Raw genomic sequence first — 25,130 nt, 5'->3', positions numbered from 1 at the left:
CCCATGAGGTGTGTTTCCTGCAATAGGGCTACCAATGGGGAATATCTACGGAGAGTGTTAATTACTGCAGATCTCTTGATCTTATCTAGCAGCCCGTTCACATTCCAAGAAATGATTTGTGTCAATGTGGACCAGACGTGGGTTGCGTAGGAGTCTTACAGCTTTGGATGCCAGTCAGTGGGCTAAGGAATGACCAATTAAAACTTAATAACGCAATACTCAAAATATATCTATCTAACCCTAACTTAACCTTCCTCCCCCAAAACCGCCCCCCACCCCATACTCCCACCCAGGAAGCATCTGTCGCCCTAACCGTCAACCAAAACAAGACAGCCATAAGGACTGCCATAGGAGTGGAGTGATGGACCCCTCCATTAAGACGGATCAATTACAATTATTCACTAGAAGTCAAGCCATATTTTACAGTACTTGAGGGGAGCCTGTATCCCCGCTGTAGCCCATCACGGGTTTCTTCAAGGTGGACCAGACTCTCCAAACCTCCCCATGCGCTCCATTCGGGGCTCCATGGAACACGTCAGCCAAGCGCTGGGGATTGACTCAGACGGCCCTCCTCCTCGGCCTGCGCCTGAATCTGTCCCTTCGGAGACTCAACGGGCAACCCTCCCATTTGTGGGCCAGCCTCTCCCACCGCCTCTCCGTTCACAGAAGTGTCCAAGTGTCCTCGTCTTCCTCTTCGAGACCTAGTACGTTTACGACCCCGCCAGGGCCCACCAGCGGGGGGGGGGGATCCACCCGGAAGGGCTCCCCTCTTCGCGCCGCTGGGCCCCTCCGAGCCCCGACGCCCTCCTCAGTCAGCCAGTCCCATGCCTCTTCCGGGGAATCGAAGAAGTACGCCTTGTCTGCCATAATAACTTTGAGTCTCGCAGGAAAAAGGAGCATGTACGAAAGCTGCATCGCCCTAAATTTTTATTTCACTTGCTCATATGAGCGGCGGCGGACCTGGAGCTCCCGGGTATAGTCTGGAAATACTAAGATTTTGTAGTTGTTCCACTGAAGATTTTCAGAGCGCCTCGCCTCTTTGAGGATATTGTCACGATCTCTAAAGTTGAGGATTCGGGCAATCATCGGCCGTTTTGGACCGCCCGGAGGGGGGCGAGGACCAAGGGCCCTGTGCGCACGTTCCACTGCAAACCAAGGTGAAAGAGATTGGTCTGGCATCCAGCTTTTGATCCATTGCTCTAAAAATTCTGTGGCTTTATCCTCTTCCGCTCCTTCCGGGAATCCTACAAGACGTAGGTTGTTTCGTCTCGATCGATTTTCCGCATCTTCTGCCCGGCTATGTAATTCTGCTGTTCGAGTTTGTAACTGGGCCACCTTGGTTCTAAGGTCAGCTAGTTCGTCTTCGTTGCAAGAGACTCTGCCCTCCACGTTAGTGATCCGATTTGCCGCATTTCTGAGGTCCTGCCTGATAAGGCCCATCTCCTCACGCACCTCTCCGATTTTAGTCTCTACAGCTGATTGCGAAGACTGGATTGCCAGGAGGATGGCATTCACTCCGTCTGGTGTTGGGTCGCCCGCGGCCGTCTCTCCGCCCCCTCTCGGACCTGTTGGCGTTGCAAATTGATCAATCTTTGGTTGAGAGGGTGGAGGGTGTTTACTTGCTCTGTCTTTCCCCATGTTATCTCGGAGGGAGGGGATGGAGAACCCAGATCGAATTATGCAGCTCTTCCGTCCAAATTCAGCACCCTAAGCGCATCTACAGGGAAGACACAGCAGTCGGGCCCCAACAGGGTGTGCCAGCGAAATATGTCAAGGACCTTTGAAATTGTTGGCTTCCACTCAGTCATGTGTAGCTGGATTGCCCCGTGGCCGGTTTCTTCTCCTATCAGACAGTTTTGGAAAGACGGGAAGTCGTGGGGCTCGATGACCATCCGCGAGCCCCAGCGCGTCGCAATTAAATTCCCACCTCCGAGGTTATTGGCGTGCTTTATCAAAATTGCGGCTGTGGAATAGGGGCAAGCCTTTGGGGAGTCTCTTTAAAATTAAGGATAGTGAATCGCAGGACACAGCCTTAATGTTCAGGCCCACTGCGCCCTACTGAGTTCCCATTACGCTGCTTACTTATGGGGAGGGGGGCCCCGATCTCTCTTCTCCCCTCCTCCTCTCCTCTCTGGCGTGAGGGGCAACTGCACTCCTGCGCGGGCGGACCAGGGGGGGCCGCGGGCGTCCACTTCACCCCGGTCGCCCAGGATCAGCGGCCGTGCCGCACAGTCACGTCCCCTTAGCCGCACAGCTCACCTCCTCCACGTCGTCCTCGCTACTCACCCCTCGCATAGGCAGGGTATCTCAAGCCGGCCTGTGGGCTCCGGACTGCAGAATCCGGTCCAGACGCCCTCCGTAGGACACTCCGCGCGTTCTTCTTAGCGGGCAAGCCCCTGTCCAGGGGCCCGACCACGTCCACTCGAGTCAGGCAGGGGAGCCCCTCTCCCGGGGCTCACTCTCTCCGGGCCTCTCGCCGGGCCCTCGGGTCCAGCACCTCATAGTCCGGCCCTCCGAGGACCAACGGAGAACACCGGCTTCGTCGCTCTCCCGTCCCCCGGGGGCACCAGGTTTCAGCTCGCCCCAGGCACTCCAGCCCCGCACACGGCACCCGCGCCGGAGGAGGCCCCGTCAGCGGACGGGCTCCAACGCCGAGGCGCGTCCCGGCGCCGTCAGCCCGGCCGCCATCTTAGGAGACCCACCGACCCGGTCGCATCCAGCCTTCACAGCTCTCACGGCTCGGACTGAGCCAGCGCCAGCGCCGGAGGCCTCCCCGAGGTCCAGGAGCTCACGGGGGCGGTCAGGGCAGCATGGTAGACCTCTCGATGGCGGCTTCTGAGGGCGGATGACGGAGGGGTCCAGAGCACTCTCAGAGTGCGACCGCCATCTTGACGCCCGAAGCCACGCCCACAATTCGAAATTATTAATGAACGTTTACATATTTTGAATAATGATTTATGTAGAAAAATGAATAACGTAGAAAAAATAATGTGCACATTTGAAAATGTGACCTCGAAGAATGGCCACCAGTGTTCACGAAATGTACTAAAATATGATTAATATGTATGAAATATTGAAAATGTATTGGATTAGAGTAGTAATATGTCACATTAAGGGTTATGAATTACGTTCTTGCTTAATTGTTGGCCTTAACTTAGCGAAGTGTCTTGGCTTAGTTTTGCCAGGCCTCATGCAGAAGCTGTATTTCTTAGTGTTTAATATAAAATGCTGATAGAGTGAAATAACTGATGTGCTCATTGTTTTAATAAAATGCTTAACCGAAGCTTTTCCTGGGAAGCGACAGTCAGGAGATTAAGGCTCTTGTAAAGTAACAAATTGTGTGTAAAATGTGTGAGATGTACTTTCCCAGGACACAAACAATGAAGACACTGACTGGAGAAGAAGATGCAACAAATTCGATACCCGACAAGCCGGATAATGAGAACATCGTAAAGCAGGCCAATCAACAACGTGGGAAAGGCAAAATATTAGCATTCTTAGATTTGGTATATGAAAATTATTGGACAGAGTAATAACGTACGATTAATGGACCAATAGGGAATTAGGGGATAGTTTTGGTGACTGATTTAACAACGTGACAGAGGAGAAAGATTTCACATTTGAGGAAATTACTGCGATCTTGAGAGAAGAAGAGACTTGAGATTCTGTCATTGGGCTCATACTCTGACTGAGAGCCTGATGTTTTGCTGATCGACTGATGACCTGAGGATGAAGACTGATTCTGCTCGCTGACCCATACTGTGGATAGGTAGATATGACAATGTGACTGAATTGCATTCTTATGCCTTTTCTTTCTAGGTACCACCTGCGTTGTTTTAATAGTTTTCTTAGCTAGATGTTTTTCTAAGTTGGTGTTCTAAATTGTTTTGCATGGAGCCCTACCTGCTGATGCAAATTTGGTTGAGTTGAGGTCATTCACATGACAATTGACGAATTGGAGAGACAAAATAGTTGACAGACTATTTTGCTAAATTTTATGGATATTATAGCCTTGCAGAAATTGATTTTACTAATGATCTGTGCTGATGTTTGGAATGCCTTGTGATTCAATCTTTGATTAGATCACGTTTCTTGCATCTTTTGGTTAACAATTATTATTATTTGCGTTGATTTGGATTGAAGATTAATCTACATGACTTTAGCATTGTTAATAATAGGGAGATAAACTTACTAAACCTATAATTAAAAGGTGTGGTTATTCATGGCTGAAGAGTCATCGTGTGTAAAGTTTCCTGACTCCACTGGTTATTGATTTAACTAATGATCGTCATGTTGATTATTGTTTCTGTACTGGAACTATGGTAAGAACACCTTAAACGAATTAAAAGGTTCAGCGACCTATATGCGTCCCCTTGTGAGTTTACTTCTTAAGGACCAACACGCTAACAGGAGCGAACCTCATCTCTTGAGGATTGATTGCATTTCCTGAATGTGGCACCCGGTTACTTGTATGTTCATGCGATGAAAATACCCTCTTAGAGCATCGTGTACGTTATATTTTGTTTTTGTAAATTGTACATGATGCCAAGGAAACATTACCTTTTGACTATGCTGCATAATGAAGATAATAAGGGCTAGCCAGACATTACTGGTACTACAGCAACTAGCTTCTGTAAAGATTTTTTTTTTTTGATTGTGCTTTGAGATCATGGAAACATGTTGACTAAACCAGCTTTATTAATTGCATTGTTAGGTTTTCATTTCCTTGCTGTGTATAGTTTGTTGTTGCTAATGTGTTCCTTTAAGTCTTCAAGTAATTTATGTTTGTATTATTTTTACAAACCATGAAGACTGTTTTATCATATGGCTTATTGCCATTGCAAGTGTATGCCTAAGTTTGATTAAGTGCCATGTTCTTATGAAATTGTCCTATGGTACTATCAATAAGGCCTAATATATTCAAATTTTTTTTGGACTTTTTTATTTTTATTTGATCCATTCGAATGTCTGTTAAATAATCTTAATTCTTAGTGTAAACATGTTATTCTGTTTGTACTTTTATGGCCATTTTTGGCCAAATAAAGATCTTTGAGACGACTATTCATTTACGGTAATGCTGTCATTCTTTCTCCCACCCCCCCACCTTGTGGCAGAATCTTGCTAAAAGATTAACTGCAGAGAGAATAATCTGTATATGTTGACTATCTTTGTGTTTTTTCTCCAACCTCCTACTCTTTTCCATCCTGCAGCTATTCTGTCTCTGCATTTCTCCTTTTACTGCCTCATTCTGCTTTACACTCTTGTATCTTTCATCCGCAAAACGTAGTCTTTCCATCTTGTCGTCTTCTCTTCTCCCTTACTCAAGCATGCGTTTCCTCGGTGTTCATATGCCCAGCAACTCTGCTTTCCCTCTTTCTGTATCCTCCTCCAGTTCCCTGCACTCCCTCCTCGGATGCTCTTGCACCACAAGTTTGCAGCATTAAAAATACGTTGATCTCCTTGGCATTGGAAAGGGGGGCTGGGCCTAAACAATTCTGATGAGACACTAGAAAGAAAGGTGATGCAGGGAGACTAGGTGAGAAAAGTGTCAATTTCCAGGGCTGCAGATATGCAGTGAAAGGTCAGTGTGTTAGAAAATACAGAAAAGACTACCTACAAGCAAAGGTATTTAGAATGAGCAATAAATAACTTTACAACATTTATAACCTCCTGCTCTAATCCTTCACAAAAGTGTGACAGAAGCTGATCTGCGGAAGAGTGAACTAAATTTGTTTCACAGATGATACGTGACACTTAACATGGCTGACCATCTACTTCCTCTATCTAAACACAAGGCAAAAATGGCAAAATCATCTAGTGATTCTCTGCACAGACATTCATATTCAAAGACCTAATTTTAGAAAAAGACAACAAGACCTCACAGCTAGGATGAACTCAATGAAAACATATCCAGGCTCAGTACAACCAAGTTCATTCTACCAAACAGAAGCATACTCCAACTGGAGACCCAGGCCCGATTAACTTGCATGACCTCGAAGGTTTCTTTCTACATCATCTCTTGAACCAAACCAAATCCCACTGTGTCCAGTAATTTTCATTTGTCCTTCAGGAGCCTGTGACGGATATCCAACAAAGACTCCGTAGAAACACATTTTCAACTTACATAAGTTGTTGTGAATTATCCTCCTGTCCCTCGCCTCATCTTACACAGTGTGGGACAATTTTTGCAGAATCTATTACAGATACATATGCCTCGGAATTAAGCAACCATTGCGTGCTCTGTAAATATATGCCTGGCTCATAGTCCCATTGCTATGCAAAGAACCCAATTGTCACTTTTAGTCAGACCAACAGTACAACACATCCGCTGAAATAAAAGCAAAACACCTTTAGGATTTTGCCTAGATCTTCCAGCAACCCACCACAAAGTGGCTACAAACTATGACTAAACAATGACCTGATTTCATTCCACAGGACCTCTGTCCAAAAGAGCCAAGCTTCCCTACACTGCAAGATTTTGAGAGTTTCCGGTCCAACAGAAAGCACTATTCAAGCTTATTAACACACAATGCTAAAACAATGCAACTGTGTCAGCCAACCCTTTCACTGCTTACAACAGGGTAGCCTCACATGAGAAAATCTTTTAAACACGATTCTGCCTTGAGAGTTCTACTGTAGAAAATGTCCAGGGCTGCCACCATGCATTTCTTTACATTTGTTTAGTATCATACATGTACTAACATACATCGTGTAGAAACTGCTGCAGATATAGGTGGAAATACAACAATGTCAAGTTTTGCCAGGCAGACAATAAGAGTAACCAGGGGGTGTAGTGTATTTCCCTGCATGGGTACTTGAAAACGAATAGCTACACATGGAGCTTAGCCTTGCACGTTTTTATTGTTCAGTGTGAAACAACAAACTCATTCCGTTGCAGGAAATGTAAAAAATAAACACAATGTAGAAAATATGAAACAAGAAAATATTAAGCAACATCAATCCCAAGCAGAAACCACGCAGCTGTGAGTAGTTAAAAAAAAAAAGAGCTTAGGGTTTTCAGTTAAAGGCCAGCTCATTTCTAACAGACTTAAAAGCACTTACGACATCAGCACTCAAGTCCACCAGCACACAACTGGTACCTTCAAACAGATTGTGGCCTGATTAGACAATGGTTTCATAACAAAATTAGCCCAGTGCACACAGGTGCTTGATTAAACAATGGTTGCAAGGAAGAAACTAAATTCTGAGCACACAAAGGTCTCAGGCACACAATGCTGCCAGCACACACTAAATACATTTTATCTACCAAGAAACACATATGCCAAAGAATGCTCTGCCATTAAGCATTATCAGTAGTATAATGAAGAATGTGTAATGGTTTAGCTCAGGAATTCAGGGATATGAGGTCACAAGAGTGTTTTCCATTTTAAATCTGTAGCTTGCAAGAAAACTATTATTTATTATGTGTAATAACATATTGTATTGATTTGTATAAAAGGGCCTATCTGCAAACAGGCATTTGAGAAAAACCCCAAAGGTAGTTTGAGCAGGATTGAGGTGTGGTCTGTAGTGTTTTTCTCCCTATTACAACAGTTAGTAAATACGGTCTTTGGATTGCCAAGATAGTCCGAGTGTTTATTTCTGTATTGAGAGCTCGTTACCCTGCAACAATTCTAAACATGAAATTTATTCACCACACCTGAACACTTGGCCACAGTTCTAAGGAGTCCATCAGGAAACAAAAGTGTCCCGTCATTGTTAACTCACAAGACACTACATCTCCCGCGTGTTAAATAGAAAATACAATTTTTTACACACACACATTATATATATATATATATATATATATATATATAAAAACACAAACACTGTCTCCTCTATAAGTCCTCGTGGAGCTCTGAACAAAAGCCCAGACCATGTCCTCTGAAGCTGTGAAAAGAGAAGAGAAGAGAAGCATCCATATCTGAAACTGGTGATGTAGGAACAAATGCAGTCCATGGACTCTCTGGTTCCTCTCAGTTCTGGGGGCTGCGGGTGCAGTGCTTGGTCCAGGCGTCGGGTTCCTTGTTACCAGGCAGTCACGGTCAGGGGGAGCCTCTGGATCCTCTCTGCAGGCGTTGATGTGGGGATGCGGGGGGTTGACTCAGGTTACTCACGTCGTCGCAGTCGCCTGGGAGTCCTCTCTGCAGGTTCTTTGAGTCTGGAGACAGGCCGGTAGGGCTGGAGCCAAGTCAGTTGTCGTCTCTGCAGGGGCTTTCAGGTCAGCAGTCCTTCTTTCTGTAGGTTGCGGGAATCTGATTCCCTGGGTTCTGGGTCACCCCTAAATACTGAATTTAGGGGTGTGTTTATGTCAGGGGGCAGTAGCCAACGGCTACTGTCCTGGAGGATGGCTACACCCTCTTTGTGCCTCCTCCCTGAGGGTAGGGGGGGCACATCCCTATTTCTATTGGGGGAATCCTCCAATTTCAAGATGGAGGATTTCTAAAGCAGGAGTCACCTCAGCTCAGGACACCGTAGGGGCTGTCCTGACTAGTGGGTGGCTCCTCCTTGTTTTCGTCATTATCTCCTCCAGCCTTGCCACCAGAAGTGGGGGCAGTGGCCGGAGTGGCGGGCATCTCCACTAGCTGGGATGCCCTGGGGTGCTGTAACAAAAGGCATGAGCCTTTGCGGCTCACCACCAGGTGTTACAGTTCCTGCAGGGGGAGGTTAGAGACACCTCGACCCAGTGCAGGCTTTGTTTCTGTCCTCAGAGAGCATAGAAGCCCTCACCCCAGGGGGGCAGAAACTCATCTCAGTGGCAGGCTGGCACAGACCAGTCAGTCCTGCACTGAAGGATTGGGTTAAATACAGGGGGCATCTTCTAAAATGCCCTCTGTGTGCATTTTGTAATAAATCCAACACTGGCATCAGTGTGGGTTTATTATTCTGAGATGTTTGATACCAAACTTCCCAGTATTCAGTGTAGCCATTATGGAACTGTGGAGATCGTTTTGACAAACTCCCAGACCATATACTTAATATGGCCACACTGTACTTACAATGTTTAAGAATGGCCTTAGACACTGTAGGGGCATATTGCTCATGCAGCTATGCCCTCACCGGTGGTATAGTGCATCCAGCCTAGGGCTGTAAGGCCTACTAGAGGGGTGACTTACCTATGCCACAGGCAGTATTTGTGTGCATGGCATCCTGAGGGCGATGCCATGTCGAATTTGCCTTTTTCTTCCCACCAACACACACAATCTGCAATGGCAGTGTGCATGTGTTAGGTGAGGGGTCACTTAGTATGGCACAACACATGCTGCAGCCCTTAGGGACCTTCCCTGGTCACAGGACCCTTGGTACCACTGGTACATTTTACAAGGGACTTATCGGTTTGCCTAAGGTGTGCCAATTGTGGAAACAATGGTACATTTTTAGTTAAAGAACACTGGTGTTGGGGCCTGGTTAGCAGGGTCCCAGCACACTTCTCAGTCAAGTCAGCATCAATATCAGGCAAAAAGTGGGGGGTAACTTCAACAGGGAGCCATTTTCCTACAAACGGGAATTGGTGTACTGTGTTGTTACTTTGGTTAAGCTTCTCACCTGTAACCTGTTGAGAAAGCACAATTTGCTGCTGTTCCATTAGGGCTTGAGGTATTTGAATTTGCTGTCTAGGTACCATGGGAACCTGCTGCTGCATTGGCTGCAAATGTGTCATTTGTATACGTGGCATTTGCACCTGCTGCATGGGTTGAAAATTCTGCATCTGATTCACATTATTTTGAAAATTTGGGTTAGGACCTCTCATTCTCGGTCCTCATGTTCTGGAATGAATTGATGTGATTAGTTTGCTGAACAACATCTTCCTGCACCAACATCGGACACTCCCATTTCCAATGTCCGACAGCTACGCAAGTGTAACAAGGCAACAATTTCTTCATCCCCTGCACATCATTCTAAACTACTACAGTACCCAAGTCTGGTCTGCGATTAATATTATCTCCGAAACCTCTTCCTCTCATCTGGAACTGGAATACCATGTTTCCCTGCTGCTGCTCTGGAAGCTGTTGTGGAAAATTCCCTTGCATGTCTGTCTGTGCAGCTTTAATCTACATCACCATCACCTTCTCTTTCAGCTTTCTCTGCTTCAACTCAATTTCATCACTACAGTATTTTGCATACTGCAAAACCTCAATCGGCTTTCCTTGCCAGCAAATCAAATGACTCTTAATCATCTGGCTAATTTCAGGTTTCAATCCTTCCACAAATCTGACACAAAATGAATCATGTCCTTCACCTCAATTGTCTCTGTACCACATTAATGCTTGAACGCCTGTAACAATCTCGCATAAGACGCATGTATTGATTCCCTTGCTTCCTCAGCTGTCCTGTCAATTCTCTGCCAATCAATGGTCTAGGGCGAAATTCTCTCTTTCAAAAATTCAATCACCTTATATTAATAATTCATCACCTCACGAGATGGTGCACCTGTAATTTTATCTCTCTCTGGTTCTCTTGTTGGCCAATCTATACTCCTCTTACTCTCGATCCACAGATCAGCTGGGACTACTATCTCTAATAAGTTGTTCAAATCCTCCCACAGGCACTTAGCAAATTTTACAAACCTATCTGTTTGCTGGTACCATTCTACTGGCTTCTCTCTCAATTTTGAATAATCATTTGTAAATGTGTAAATGATGGACTGTCACTTCTGCTCCAAGGGACATGAACAAAATTCCCTCCTGAAATCTCTCATTAGTAAAATATTTACTGAATCTTGGCCTTGTTGCACATTTGCAGTCGGCTCCACAGAATACCTTTTTCTCTTGTCTCTTTTCTTTACCCATCTGCCTTCCCATTTGTCTAGTGCTCCCCAAGTCTAGGCACTTTGAAGTAATTCTCTAAGGTGTGCCTTCATTCTGGCAGATCTCATGTGTTCAAAATCTTTGGTCTCGAAATCTAATCTGTAACTCCTTTTCAAATGCTTCATTTTCTCCATTTCTATGCCGTAATTTTCTGCCAGGTCTGCTAGCTTCTGATGCACATTGCTCACTTCCCTTGTAATCTTTGGGCACGGATATCTCAGCTCTGCTTCTGTGTAGGATTCCAACCCGTACACACCCATAGTTCCCTCAGTGAGCTCACCCACTTCCATGCTTAGTCTAGCATAATTCAAATACTCCTCTCCCTTATGAGCATTCTGCAGGGTATTCAGCTTGTCCAACCATTCAGTCAACTGCTGAGCAGTCAAACCTTGCAATGAAATGTTGCTGGCTTGGACATGTGATACCTGCTGCGCAACTGCATTTGGGGTCTGCGGTGTCAGTAATTTCAAGCTCTGACTAATGTTTGACCCTACCACAGTATCTGGAAGTACTCCGAACGGACTAAGGTCTAACAGCCATCTCGATCTGTCAAAAGTCTGTCCCACAGGAGAAACTACTCAAGTGTTCTCATTATGTCCTCCCTCATTGCATTCTGTGCCCTAACACCCTGTTCACATACACTGGGTTTCTTTTGTGCAAATAAGGGTACGGCTTGACCAAGAGTAATAGGTAGAGATATAGCATCTGGGGTTGGTCTGGTACTTAAGATCTGTGGGGGAGTAACTCCCATGTTTGGATTCATCATTGAAGACATATTCAACTGTGTCCCTGTTACTGGAGTGAATTTCAGCATGACTTGTGGCTGCACTTGGGGCAATAAAAGTGGAGTTGGTTCTGTCTGAACCAACATCGGTCTCAGGAAAACCTGTTCCGTAGGAACCACTAAGTTTGTAGACATTTCAATAAAGGGTACATCAGGGTAAATTCCCTGAACCTGTGGCGGTTGCACCTGATTTTGTACCACTGGAGTGGTAGGCGCGTTAAGACTACTCTGCATTGGACTCTGTGTCAGGCTAGTATTACCCTGCACCGGACTCACTGTCCCAGCACTGCTTCTCGGACCACTCTCATATGCTGCATATGGTGGTGGACGATCTCTCAATAACTGTAAAATATATTCATCATCATCCGATTCTTCCTCCACTGTTGACGACTTTCTAGCTTCTATTCTCGGAAGGGCTTCTGTTAGTCTTTCTAGTAGCTTGCCTTCCTTATTTCCCGGTCTCTTGTGTAATTGCTGGAAACAGCTTAGTTTCATGCAAAGTCTTGTTTCTCCAAATTCTCTGAGTACTGTCACACCTAGCCTCTGTTAATGTCTTTTCTGCCTTGCTCATTCTCCTCTTGAATTTCTGTTGCTGTCTGTCTACTAGCTCCCAGATCGCTAATGCCTCAAACTGTGCTGGTCTCTGAAGGTGCTTCGATTCATATAGCACCATCCTTAAATGCTGTAAAACCCTCAAGTTGAACAATCCATTTGTAGGAAATGCTAAGTTTCCCTCTTTCTCGGTCACCTTGCACCATTGCTTTAGCCAAACACATGGATTGACACCCTTGTCTTCCATTACAATGTAAGCTGGTGTACTATTTGGCAGTGTAGCCTCGCCTATACTCATTTTAATGTACATATCTCCCCTTAAAGCACTCTTTAAAGCTTTGAAAAATGTAATCTTTTTGACCTTTATGTTATTCAATATCAAATCAGGAAGTGACTTAATCCCAGGATTATTTTCACCCACCTTCTCAACCACTTGCGCCTCACAGACAGCTGCTAATCCGTGCACGACCCTTCTTACTAACCAACCTATCCCAGCGCGGCTTCAATTGACATCACACTTACACATACTGCGGCTGACAAAGTCTTGCGGCTTTGTCCTTTCAAACTTTGATTCACACAAAACTAATGCAAAAATTTGCGAGCACTAACCCAAAATTAAACAAATCTGATGGTTTACTACAGGAAAGGTAACACAATCGCTTCAGAAACCTTACTGATTTTTCCCTGACGGCTGTTCCCGCTCTTAGAGCTACTCCTTTCTCAGCTTCCCTGATTTGCAAGCAAAATTCGAGCCACAAAGTTTACTCTCAACTGATCAGTGGTTCTGTCCTGGTGCACAAAGGACTCACCAGATCTCAATCAAAATTTTCTTTCACTCACTTTGACTCACACTCTGACTTGTAGACCACGCCCTATTGACCTGTTAAACCACACCAATTACAAAATAAACCCAAGTGTCTCATACACTTTTCAATATACTCTGGAGTCTTAGACCACGCAGGGTCTGTACATCAGCAACCACATGGACAATTTTTGAGCACAAAGCGCCACACGCTTAAAGTTCGACAACTTCCCTACTTTCACACTGCCGAGTACGCACACTCCTACAACTTCATTTGGAGTACCCTCACAAACATTACAGTTCACCTATGATTTGTATAACCTGTGCAAGCGCAAAACCTACTCCTATCACTAGAACGCCGAGAACATCCTCAAACAACCATTGGCGGACTCCAAGATTCTGGGAAAGTCATTTCAGGACTGAAGGGAACCTTTTCTCTCCAATTTGTATCATTGAAAAAAGAAATCTAAGACCTATACCGGGCATCTATGATGGGCTCTTAAGGAGACAAACTATCAGTCTGCTGCCACGTCTGTTAGCGCGTCAGACCTTAATAAGTAAACTTACAAGGGGACGTGAACAGGTGGATGAACCTTTTGACTCACATTTAAGATGTTCCTACCCTAGATCCAGAACATGGAGATTAAAAATCAGTAACCAATCAATAACAAATAATCAATAATAATCAATAACATAATCAATTATAGTCAGTAACTATCACACATCGTGACCTTTCAGTCATGAAAAACCACACCTTTTAGTAAAAGTTAGAATATTTATTTCCCTATATTAACAATGCTAATGTCAAGTAAGAGAATTTCAAAATCAAATGATAAACACATAGAAACATCACTGGCTGCCCAAATCTGTGACAATAACAATCTTATCAAAGCTTGAACAATTACACATTCTAAGGTTATTGTGCAAAGTAATAAGAACAATTGCGCAAACGATATTACATTTAGATTCAGCAAAGGAAGGACATTGATTGTTACTCCATATGGCGAACTTTCATTAGTGAGCATCCTAACTAACACCAGATTAGCATCAGCCAGTTGGGCTTCATGCGAAACATGTTAGTCAACACAAATTTAGAAAACATCTAACTATGACTATCAAAATAGTGCGGTTGGTACCTAGAAAGAAAAAGCAAATAGGCATAACAAAACACATGCGTAACAGTATACCTCTCTTCAATTGGATCGGCAAGCTAAGATAGTCTTCATCATCAGCACATCAGTTTGGTCAGAAAGGTATCAGGATTCAGCATCAAAGTTCAAGAAAATGCAAAGTCTTTAAGCAATTCTAAAGAATAGAGGTAAACCCTCAAGAAGAATGGAGAGAATGGCAAGTCGCAATGACAGATTCTTCTTTGTGCAGTCCAGCTAAATTAGAGTTCCTAAAATTCCTTCCCAAACCCATATTGGTCAAGGGATCGCATGGTCACACTTTGTCCAATAAAACTAAAATATCAAATCTATAATTTCTACTAGTACTCTGTTCACATGTTGCTGATTGGCTTCTCATGTAATGTCCTCATCGTCTGGCTCGTCAGTTGATATTGTTGCAGCTTATGCTCCAGTCAGTGTCTTTACTGTTCTGCTCCTGAGAAAGTCAGTCTTACACACATTACACTTCTACTGTTACATTTTACAAGAATATCTTCTAGCAAGCGGTTCTCATGAGAAAGACTTTTAGCTACGAGCACATTTAGTCAGCACCGTGGAAAATTTCAATTTAACTCTGAGCAGACATTTTATTAATCGGTTCAGAAATGCAGCTTGACCATGAGGCCGTGCAACTAGGCCAAGACCTCCGCTAAGTTCAGGCCTACAATTAATAAAGCTAAGACATAATGCATAACCCTTAACATGATGTACTACCACATTAATCAGACATAAGCTCCATATTTCATATTAATAAGCCATTAATATGTATACTTCGTGAAACTTGGCAGCCACTGACGTGGACACATTTTCAAATGCGTGCATCATTTTTCTCTATATTATTACATTTTCTTCTCTAATCCATTACTCAGAATACGTGGATATTCATTAATATTTTTATTAAAACACCTGCTCTAGCACTGGTGCACATGTAGCACCAGCGCTATCAATAAAGGGAGTTACCTCATTTGCATGGGAGTGTGGCCCCATAAAAATGAGGGCATCTCTTTGCCTCCATGCCAGATTACCGATGTGTTCACAGAGGTAAATATGCCTCTTGGAGCGGTACTGAAAGTAAGCCTCCTAAAGACAGCCGTCTGGAGGGGAGAAAGGAGGTCCCATAGACCCCACTTGACATCACCTTGCAGTCACTCACTGCACCCGCTAGCAGGGGGATCTCTCTCCCCTCTCGAAATTGCATGTGGGTTGCCACCGGCACAGGCAAACAAGGAACGGCTTTTAAACGGCTCTGTTTCTCTTGAATGAGCTGCCCTTGGGGTTGCCCTAAGGGCATTGCATACTACGTAACAGGAAGTGTCTACAGTAGAGGCAGCATGTATAAGAAAATCACAATAGACAACTATTTTCTCTCAGGCATGGTTCATCAAATCACAGCAGGGGACAGGGCATCATCATTTTACACATGATAAAGTCACTTTAGAATATACTACAATTCCTAAGATTAGTATGGTACTACCAACAAATGATTTATATTGTGACTAATCTCTGTTATCACCTTCTATATAGTGCCTTTTTATGAACCAGAAAACCAAGCTTTCTCTATAATGCATTTCAATGGGGACCATATTTCAAATACCTGAAATGGCTGCCATAAAATGTTGTCCATGTTGGGGCCATCAAATCAAGGTGAGTCCCTTTGGGACACACCCTCCACATGCCCTTTGGGGTTATGTTGTGCTATCCCTGCTCCCTTATGGGTTATTTCATTTTCAAGACACAGGAACCTTGTTCCCGAGTTCTGTAAAGGCAGCCACAACATATTGTTCAGGTTGTGACCAAGCAATCAGGATTGACTAGTTGCCTTTAAAGTGGTCAGTCAGAGCATATCCGGAAAAGTGCACCCAGATATCTATTATCTATTTTTGAACCTCAATTTCTCAAAATCAGCTGAGCACATTTACACTAAATCCCAAAAAGCACCCTTTCTGGGTAAAGATCTAGCTTTCTGTCAAATATGGTGCAATTCTGTTCAGCCATCTTTCCTGTACCATGGTCTTAAAAAGTAAAATAGCATTGGGAAATTGTTTTGGGCGCCCCCCCATTTTTCTTGGCCCCCACTTGTTGGATCATCCCGAAACTTTCCAATCTGCAGCAGAGGTGGATAAACATCACCAGCAAAAAAATGCTCTTCATATGGAAAGTGTAATCCAACTACATAGCAGCAACCACCATTCTACAATTATATACATTTAATATCCATATATACATACGCACACTATATATCATATATATATATATATATATATATATATATACACACACACAAAAACAAAGGTTACAGGGGTGTCAATTAGGAACAGAATTTACATGCAGAAAACCATAGATATTCAGCTTTTCTCGAGTTATTTCAAGTAAGTATAACTCGTGCCCTATAGTGACTATAACTTGCGACATCGCCATGCACTGCTACTTACAGCACACATTACATCACTCATGACATCTTCTATGACATCATTGATAATATCACTAACATTTCCAGTGAAATTATTGATGAGAAAAATGCACGGCAGGGGCATGAGTTATAGTTACTTTAAATAACAGCTGAATTTCTATGGTTTTGTTTGTGTACATTCTGATCCTAACTATAACGTCCCTGCAACATTTGTTTTGTTTTACGGAATTTCTAAGGTTCTTTTTAAATGCTGATTCCCGACTATAGTGTCCCTGTAACCTTTGGTTTTAATTTTTATGTTTTTTTAAATGCAGCAAGTGGTTGGACACAGGGCATAGGCTGGCTATGCATTCAACCTACCGTGTGCAGCCAACCCCACAAGGCCAAAGGCCGTGCGCAGGAAGGGGTTGGCCGCAGGGACTGGCCTCCGGCATGTACAGAGAGTTCTGCAGATAGTGTATTGTAATGAGAATCTTCAGTTTCACATTTTTGAAAACTCCTTTGATTTAAACCACTTCCTATTTAAAACTTCGATGTGCAACTTACACTAGTTGTGCTCAGTCCCTACCTTACTTGAATGCAGTACAGCTTGTGCTTAAAACTTTACTGGTAGCTAAATTGTATACCAAATATTTTTTACCATACTAAATCAGACTTGTCTTCAGGAATACATTTTATTTCGTGCATGCATGCATACATGCAGTTACTATGATCTGTATAAGAATGTAAAGCCTTCACTACCTACTTTGTTTTTTAAAGTAAGATATCATTTAATAGACTAATTTGTGAAGCAGTAGCTTAGATGATGCTATTGATGTCAATGATTTCATTTAATGTCATGAGTGATATAATGTGAGGTAGAACAGTGCATTGGGGGGTGCAAGTCTTAGTTAGCTAACTGAACTACGACAGGCAGATTTCAGCGTTTTTTGGTTCATAAATGTTACATTGTGTGTGACTGTCACTCAGTTATAAAGTCACTTTACCCTTCTTCCAGTGAGTTTCTGTTTAAAAAAATATATATATATATATATAATCAAAGTTAAAATGCCTCCCCTGAGAACTATAGCATCACTGAATGGGAATGGAGGGAAGGTGGGCAGGGGCAACAACAGGGCACAAGGAAAACAGAAAACCAGAGGGGTGGGGGCAAGGATATGCAGAGACAATGAGCGGGGAGGTGGCAGGGGCAGCAATAAGGGCAGTGGGAACCAGGGGCAGTCGCAGAACAGCAGACCAGGAACAGAGGGAATAGGCATGCATGGACAATTGGGGAGTGGGGTGGTGGGGAAGCAAAAGAGAAAATGAATATATATTTTCTTGACTATTCTCATTGTACCCTGGTGCTGGCACTGGTACCATAGGGCAAGTTAGGTCCTGCGGTACAAGCTGTTTGGTACTGCAGAATACACCACTCAAATTTTTTTTTTCCTCAGTGTTTATGAAGGGGGGTGTCCCTTCCATAGCTATTGGGATCGGAGCATGCACCCAAGAGATGGATGCAATTTATTTCTGCCACTAATAATCACTCAGGCCGCATTATAGTCCATCGTTACTTTGCACACCATACCACATAGCTTTTTGTATACTTCAGTGTGATACCTGGAAAGTTGGCTGCTGGGTGTTGATGGAGGCTAGTTTCTGCAGCAAACCCGAGCAGTGTTCAGCTAAAGGGAATACACAGCAGGGTTTGACCATATAGTAGGTTGATTGCAGGGCAGCAGGCCAAGCCCGGTGGCAAACTTGTGCATGGCTGAAGTCTCTGTGGTGTGGGTGGGGGATAGTTGCCTGTTGAGTTGGGTGTATGGTATGGCCAGAAAATTGGCTTTGTGGTTAAACCTTACAGCTGAATGGCATGCAAGGAAGGGGCTGTGAACAAGGGTAGACGAATGTAGGAGTTGGCTACAGAAAAAGCTCTGTAGACAGCCCGAACTGCGTGTATCCAAAATCCAAGTGCAGTACCCATCCATCTACTCAACCTTTGCTGCACAGAGCCAAAAGCCATGAGCAGCACATTTTGGAGGGTCAAGCAGGCAGCTGGAGTAATGGGTATAACAGAGGATAAAGCTATCACAAAAAAATGCTGTATGGATTGTCTTGTTGTCAGATAAAAAACACTCTTTGAAAGTACGTAAATTCCAAAATAATCTTACTGTTCAGGCTTATCCAAAGATTGGGCATTTTCGCTCTCTACAGTCAACTTCACATGGTTTTGGAGCAGTACTAGTTCTTCTGGCTGAGCTCTCTAAAAGAAAAAGCAAAAGGTAATGTTGACTAGTCACTGGAAATGAGATAAACCATTTAGTAGTACTGACTCACAAATCACACATTTCTTTGCAATTTTTCTCCATTTCCTAGAATATCTGCCAATAATTTGAAGGGAGCTGAAATAGGAGCCTTGTTCACAGGAGGAGGATAATGGGAACATCACACTATTGGCAAGCTGGAACCCAAGGCATTTGCGTCAGAAGGGCTGCCTAATTATCCACCGCTCCAAAAATGCAGTTTCCACTGGTGTACCTTCTGAACAAGACCACTATCATGTTTGTTGCAGAGAAAGAAAAAAATGATTACATTTTCTCCAGGTACTGGAAGAAAATTCAAAGTGCACCAGGGACCTTCAACATGCAATTGTTTAAAATGAACCCTGACTGTTGGGTGTATCTTTAAGAACCGTGCAGTAGTGAAAGAAGAAGCGCCTGCCATACAAGCTTAAGCCTTTTTGTGGGAAATGTTTTTGCGTCTTTAAATCTTGCTGTGCCCTGTACAGGGAAGGTTCTGTCTCCACTACAATCCTAGTTCAAATGTCCATAAAATGTCCATTAACCACTGCTCAATTTGAGTTGTGATTGCAGGTGGGGCTATTGGAACTCATTTTTGGCACCATCAAATAAAGATAGGAAAAGAAGTAAAGGGGGAAAGGAGGTAGAATATTGAAAAACAGTAACAAATGGAGAGGTCAAGGATGAAAAATCCTGCAAGAATGAGATAAAGGCCTGAAGCGTCTAGTGATGGATGAAAGAGGCATGAGGTGGAATTAAAGTTAAACAGCCTCGGTATTCAGTCCCCGCACCCTGATTTCCGATTACACCCACCATGGCCATCTCAGCAAACCTTCAACCCCTGGCACTTATTCATTTGCAAATTAAGCATTACTCATAGGTATTTAGGAATATAAAGCCAAGGAACACAGTTGTTCACACACATTTTAGTCTCCTCAAATCTTTCTTCCCCTGTACTTCTCAATTCATTTTTAACTATAGAAAGGCCAGTAAAGAAAATACAGGCAGATATTGCAGAAAAGATCAGAGTTAAGTACTTCTACAGCGTGCTGCACTCTATTTGCAAACCATTTTCATAAGACTGAGGAAGACAAGTTCTTGATCTGATTTTATTTTAATTTTCACTTTTGGCTTGAATGATCAAACATACATTCAATACGAAGCAGTTAAACAGATGGTTACTGGCGTATTATAAATCGGTCCCAAAGAAATCTGTAGTCTCAAAGCGCATAGATATTCTTCGAAATGGGCAGTAACATTTAAGACAATGCATCTTACCGAACTAAACAAATCTCAAGAGCTTTAACCCCCTGGGTGCATGGTGAGAGCTGGTCTTGTCCAGGCGCACAGGCTCCCGTGTGCCTGGACGAGAACACCTCATCTTGCACCCGGCCCACGGGGGGAGCGCTAGCGCTCCCCTGATGGGCCTCCCACCCACACCCCCAGTCGAGGATGGAAGGGGAATCCCTCCCTCTTCCACCCCCGAGCCCCCCTTCGGCAATCTGAGGACGTCAGCGCGCCGTCATCAGAAGCTGCCGAGGACGCGCTGGAAGCCATTTGCTTCCAGCGTGAGGGGAGAGAGGACGTCCTTTCGGATAAGTCCTTCTCCTGGGGGATTTTGAGGGGAAAAAGAGACATTGGGGGGGGAAGGAAAGAGTTTTTCCTTTTCCCCCTGTGCCTGTTTTCAGTGGATTCCTGGTCCACGATCTCAGACGGGGCCCGCATTCGTGGACCAGGAATCCCTACTAGGCACCAGGGATTTTGTTTCACTTTTATTTTTGGGAGTGACCCCTTGGGCAAGGGTCGCTCCCCTGGGGGGCTATTACTAATCCTATTTCACCCCGCCCGGGGCGGGGGGGTCAAAAACCACTAGACCACCAGGGATTTTGTATTCCATAAGTTTTTGGGCAGCGACCCCTTAGGCAAGGGTCGCTTCCCCGGGGGCACTATTTTTTTTTATATATGTTTCAGCACCCCCGGGGCTAGATCGGCCATGTTTTTGGCCCATCTCGCCCACGGGGGGGTCGAAACCCACTAGGCGCCAGGGATTATGTGGTATGTGTTTTGTGTGTTTGGGGGCACCCCTTGGGCAAGGGTTGCCCCCCAAAGTGGGGAAATTTGTATTGGCCATTTCTGCCCCCCTTGAGGGCAGATGGGCCTATTTTTTTGGGCCCATCTGCCCCCAAGGGGGCAGTAACCACCAATATGGCAGGGATTTTTTCCCCCTTTTTTTGTTTTGTGCTGGGAGTGACCCCTTTGGCAAGGGTCGCCCCCTAAAGGGGGCACAGAGCTGTTGATCGGCCATTTTTTTTTTTACGCCCATCAGCCCCCAAGGGGGGCAGAATCCACTTAGGCACCAGGGATCTTGTGTGCATGTTTTTTGTGTGGGGGGGCGACACCTTTGGCTAGGGTCGCCCCCCCAAAGGGGGCACAGAGCTGTTGGCCATTTCTGCCCCCCTTGGGGGCAGATCAGCCAATTCTTTTTATGCCCATCTGCCCCCAAGGGGGGCAGAATCCACTTAGGCACCAGGGATCTTGTGTGTGTGTGTTGTGTGTGTGGAGGGGCGGCACCTTTGGCAAGGGTCACCCCCGAAGGGGGCACAGAGCTGTTGGCCATTTCTGCCCCCCTTGGGGGTAGATTGGCCTATTTTGTTAGGCCCATCTGCCCCCAAGGGGGGCAGAATCCACTTAGGCACAAGGGATCCTGTGTGTTTTGTGTGGGGGGGTGCCCCCTTTGACAAGGGTTGCCCCCCCCCCAAATGGGGCACAGAGCTGTTGGCCATGTCTGCCCCCCTTGGGGGCAGATTGGGCAGAATCAACTTAGGCACCAGGGATCTTGTGTGTTTTGTGAGGGTGGGGGGGTGGCCCCTTTGGTAAGCGTCACTCCCCAAAGGGGGGCACATTACTGATGACCATTTCTGCTCCCCTTGGGGGCAGATTGAGCTATTTTTTTTTAGGCCTAACTGCCCCCAAAGGGGCAGAAGCCACCAAGACATGAGGATTATTTTTTTTTTTGCTCCCCTTCGTTGTTTTGTGCTGGGGCGCCCCCTTTAGCAAGGGTCGGCACCCCCCCAAACAGGGTACAGAGCTGTTGGCCATTTCTGCCCCCCTTGGGGGCAGTTCGGCCTATTTTTTGTAGGCCCATCTGCCCCCAATGGGGGCAGAAGCCACTAAGGCACCAGGGACAATTTCTAAGTTCCTGGTGGCGGGTGTTTGTCAACTGGCAAAGTATTTGTATTTGTGATTATAACACTTTATTTCTTCTTTTTGTTCTAGTTCAAAGCTTTTGCTTCCTTTGCTGTGGATCCTTGCGGTTTTGGCAATAGTTGTCCTGTGGTTAGCATAGCTGCATGTTTTAGGTAAGTGAAAGCAATTTACTCCAAAGGAGTATTGTTGACATACATGAATGACATGTTTGTAGGTGGTGTACTAAATGCAGTATTGTGTGTGAAATTGTCCTTAGATTTGAGCACAATGATATTTGTGTTGTGATATGTCTCATTTTCTTTTTAGTGGGATATCATTGGTGATTGCTGTGTCTGTGCAGAGTAGTTGCTGGGGAGTAGCTTTTTCAGGCAAGTGAGTGGTATAGTTTTTTAGTACGTAACTCTTTGTGATAAAGCAACACTCTGTTTATTACTTATTTTTGTGCTGGTTATTAGCTAGCCACAAAGTGACTTCTCAGCAGGTTATTGGCATGCTTTTTGAGTTGTCTTCAGACCATGATTACAAGACTGACTGCATCTTAGGCAGAGGAGGAAGTGAGATTCTGGCAGTGAGTTTTCTGTCCGAGAGGATTCTTCTGATGAGGAACCCACTCTCAGTGCAGATGAAGGGCCTGTTTTAGAGGAGGACATTGATGTGACAAGAGTGCAGCAGCCTGGGGCTTAAGGGTTTCCCATTAGAAGACCTGACACCTGGATTGCCCCAAACATGGAGCAACCACAGTTACCAGCATTTACTGGTCTCCCAGGGTGTAGAGTCAATACAGAAAACTTTTTGCCTGCCAATTTCTTTCACTTGTTTATGGACGATGTATTTTTGGAAGAGATTGTGGAGCAGACTAATTTGTATGCATAGCAATATTTGAGGGACAACGCTGGCAGACTTGGGCCTTAGTCTAGAGCTACTCAGTGGGTTCCCACATACGTGGAAGAGATGAAAAAGTTTTTAGGTTTGACTTTTTTGATGGGGTTGATGAGGAAGCCATCACTGGCTTCTTATTGGTCTACTAGTCCCTTGATGGCAACGGCTATATTTCCTGCAACAATGACACGTAATCGCTATTTGCTTCTTCTTCGTATGTTGCATTTTGTAGACAATGCTTTAGCCTTCCCATGAGTTCACACTGATTGTGACCGTCTTCTTAAGATTAGGTCTGTCCTTGAACATTTTGTAGATCGGTTTTCAGAGGTCTTCATTCCAGGCAAAGAGAGAAGTGTGGACGAGTCTTTGGTCCTTTTCAAGGGGCGTTTAGTTTTTAAGCAGTATATTCCTAGTAAGAGGGCACGGTATGGGATTAAATTGTATATGCTGTCAGAAAGCAGTACAGGATGCGTATATAATTTCCAGATCTACACTGGTAGGGATTCCAGTATTGACCCTCCTGGTTGTCTGGCCACTTTTGGAGTTAGCGAAAAAATTGTGTGGGAACTTGGTAGACAACTGTTTAACAAAGGTCACCATTTGTACGTAGATAATTTCTACGCTGGAGTGCAGTTCACAGAGTTGTTTAGAGTGGACACTGTTGCTTGTAGCACAATCCGTTCTAACTGGAATGGCTATCCAATGGAGCTTGTCTGTAAAAAACTTGAGGGGACAATGCAGTGCCTTGCGGAATAATGAGCTGCTAGATCTGAAATTTTCAGACAGGAGGGATGTGTACATGCTATCTACCATCCATGATGAGAGTACTTCCCCTGTGACTGTTTGGGGTCAGGTGGCCGAAGTGCGCAAACCTGCGTGCATTTTGGACTACAATAGGCACATAGGTGGTGTTGATAGAGTAGATCAGAGGTTGGAACCTTAAACTGCTCTTCGTAAGTCTTACGTGTGGTATAAAAAGTTGGCCCTACATTTATTTAATTTGGCAACTTTTAATGCTTTTATTGTGTTCAAGGATTGTTCACCTGAGTCAAGGATGAAATTTGTTAAATTTCAGGAGTCAGGGATAGAGAGCCTTATTGTGGTGGAAAAGGCATGACTTCCTAGAGTAGCGGTGGTGGAAGATGTGGCTAGATTGAAAGATCGCCACTTTCCAGATCACATTCCTCCCACTCCCAAGAAAGACTTGGCCACTGAAAAATGTAGAGTATGTGCCCGAAGAGGTATCCAGAGGGAGAGCCGGATGTACTTCCCTGATTGCCCTTAAAAGCCTGGGCTGCGTGTGGGCGGCTGTTTCAGAAATTACCACACTAAAAGAATTTTGGGAAATACCGTGAGCGTAAACTGCCTATTTTTTATTTTCATATTTTCAGTTTCACGGTTGGTATTACTGTCATGTATTTAGTTGGAGCTTTTGTGTTTGTAGTTTTGTACTTATTTTATAATTAGTTAGTGGTTTCTTTGTTGTTTATAAACAAAAAAAAAGTGATGGCGGTGTGCGTGGGGTGGCGCTTGGCTGGTGGTGTGCGTGGGGTGGCACTTGGCTGGCGGTGTGCGTGGGGTGGCCCTTGGCTGGCAGTGTGCGTGGGGTGGCCCTTGGCTGGCAGTGTGCGTGGGGTGGCCCTTGGCTGGCAGTGTGCGTGGGGTGGCCCTTGGCTGGCAGTGTGCGTGGGGTGGCCCTTGGCTGGCAGTGTGCGTGGGGTGACGCTCAGCTGGCGGTGCCAGTCCACACACTCCCATCAGCTAGTGTGACTGCTGTATCAGGCATGTGGGCGTATGTAAGTGATGGGCCCTTGAGTGGCGCTGTCTGTCGATGCAAGTGTTTTAATGTGCTGAGCCGGTGGCTGGCGGCGTGAATGGTCTTGTGCATTTCATGTACGAAAGGTGTGTGAATAGACTGTAAAACGGTTGGTGCCTCGACGTGGCTTTACAGCTCACGAGCTGTGAGTCATTGGTTCAGTTTTTTGGCCTTTCAGTTATTAGCAGTGCATTTCACTTTTGAGAAATCTCATTAATAAAATTTAATCTACTGAACCATCACTCACCCTCGTGCCAAATCCAACCAGTATGTGTGGTACAAATGACAAAACCTGCTCCGCTGTAATCAGGTGTCGCAGCACACTTGTGACACGCTAGGTGTCTCAGGTGGGACCCCGATGATGAAGCATGCCACCAACTTGGTTGGTGGTTGAGGGGTCTTTTTCACATAACCGAAGTGC

At 44.8% G+C, this 25,130-nt stretch overlaps 1 protein-coding gene across 1 annotated transcript in view; it reads right to left on the bottom strand.

Annotated features, from left to right (window-relative positions):
• The window catches only part of LOC138295990 (formin-2-like), a 686,093-nt gene that overhangs the window by 324,183 nt on the left and 336,780 nt on the right, over window positions 1–25,130 (bottom strand). The window contains exon 9 of the mRNA XM_069234685.1: window positions 18,679–18,770. Within this exon, the coding sequence (XP_069090786.1) occupies window positions 18,679–18,770 (92 nt within the window). The remainder of the gene's footprint in view (window positions 1–18,678; window positions 18,771–25,130) is intronic.

The sequence above is a fragment of the Pleurodeles waltl genome, chromosome 5, assembly GCF_031143425.1.
Source record: "Pleurodeles waltl isolate 20211129_DDA chromosome 5, aPleWal1.hap1.20221129, whole genome shotgun sequence".
In the NCBI taxonomy this organism is placed as follows: domain Eukaryota; kingdom Metazoa; phylum Chordata; class Amphibia; order Caudata; family Salamandridae; genus Pleurodeles; species Pleurodeles waltl.
The sequence above is the reverse complement of the archived record's forward strand: the minus strand, read 5'-3'. Positions and strand labels throughout refer to the sequence as shown.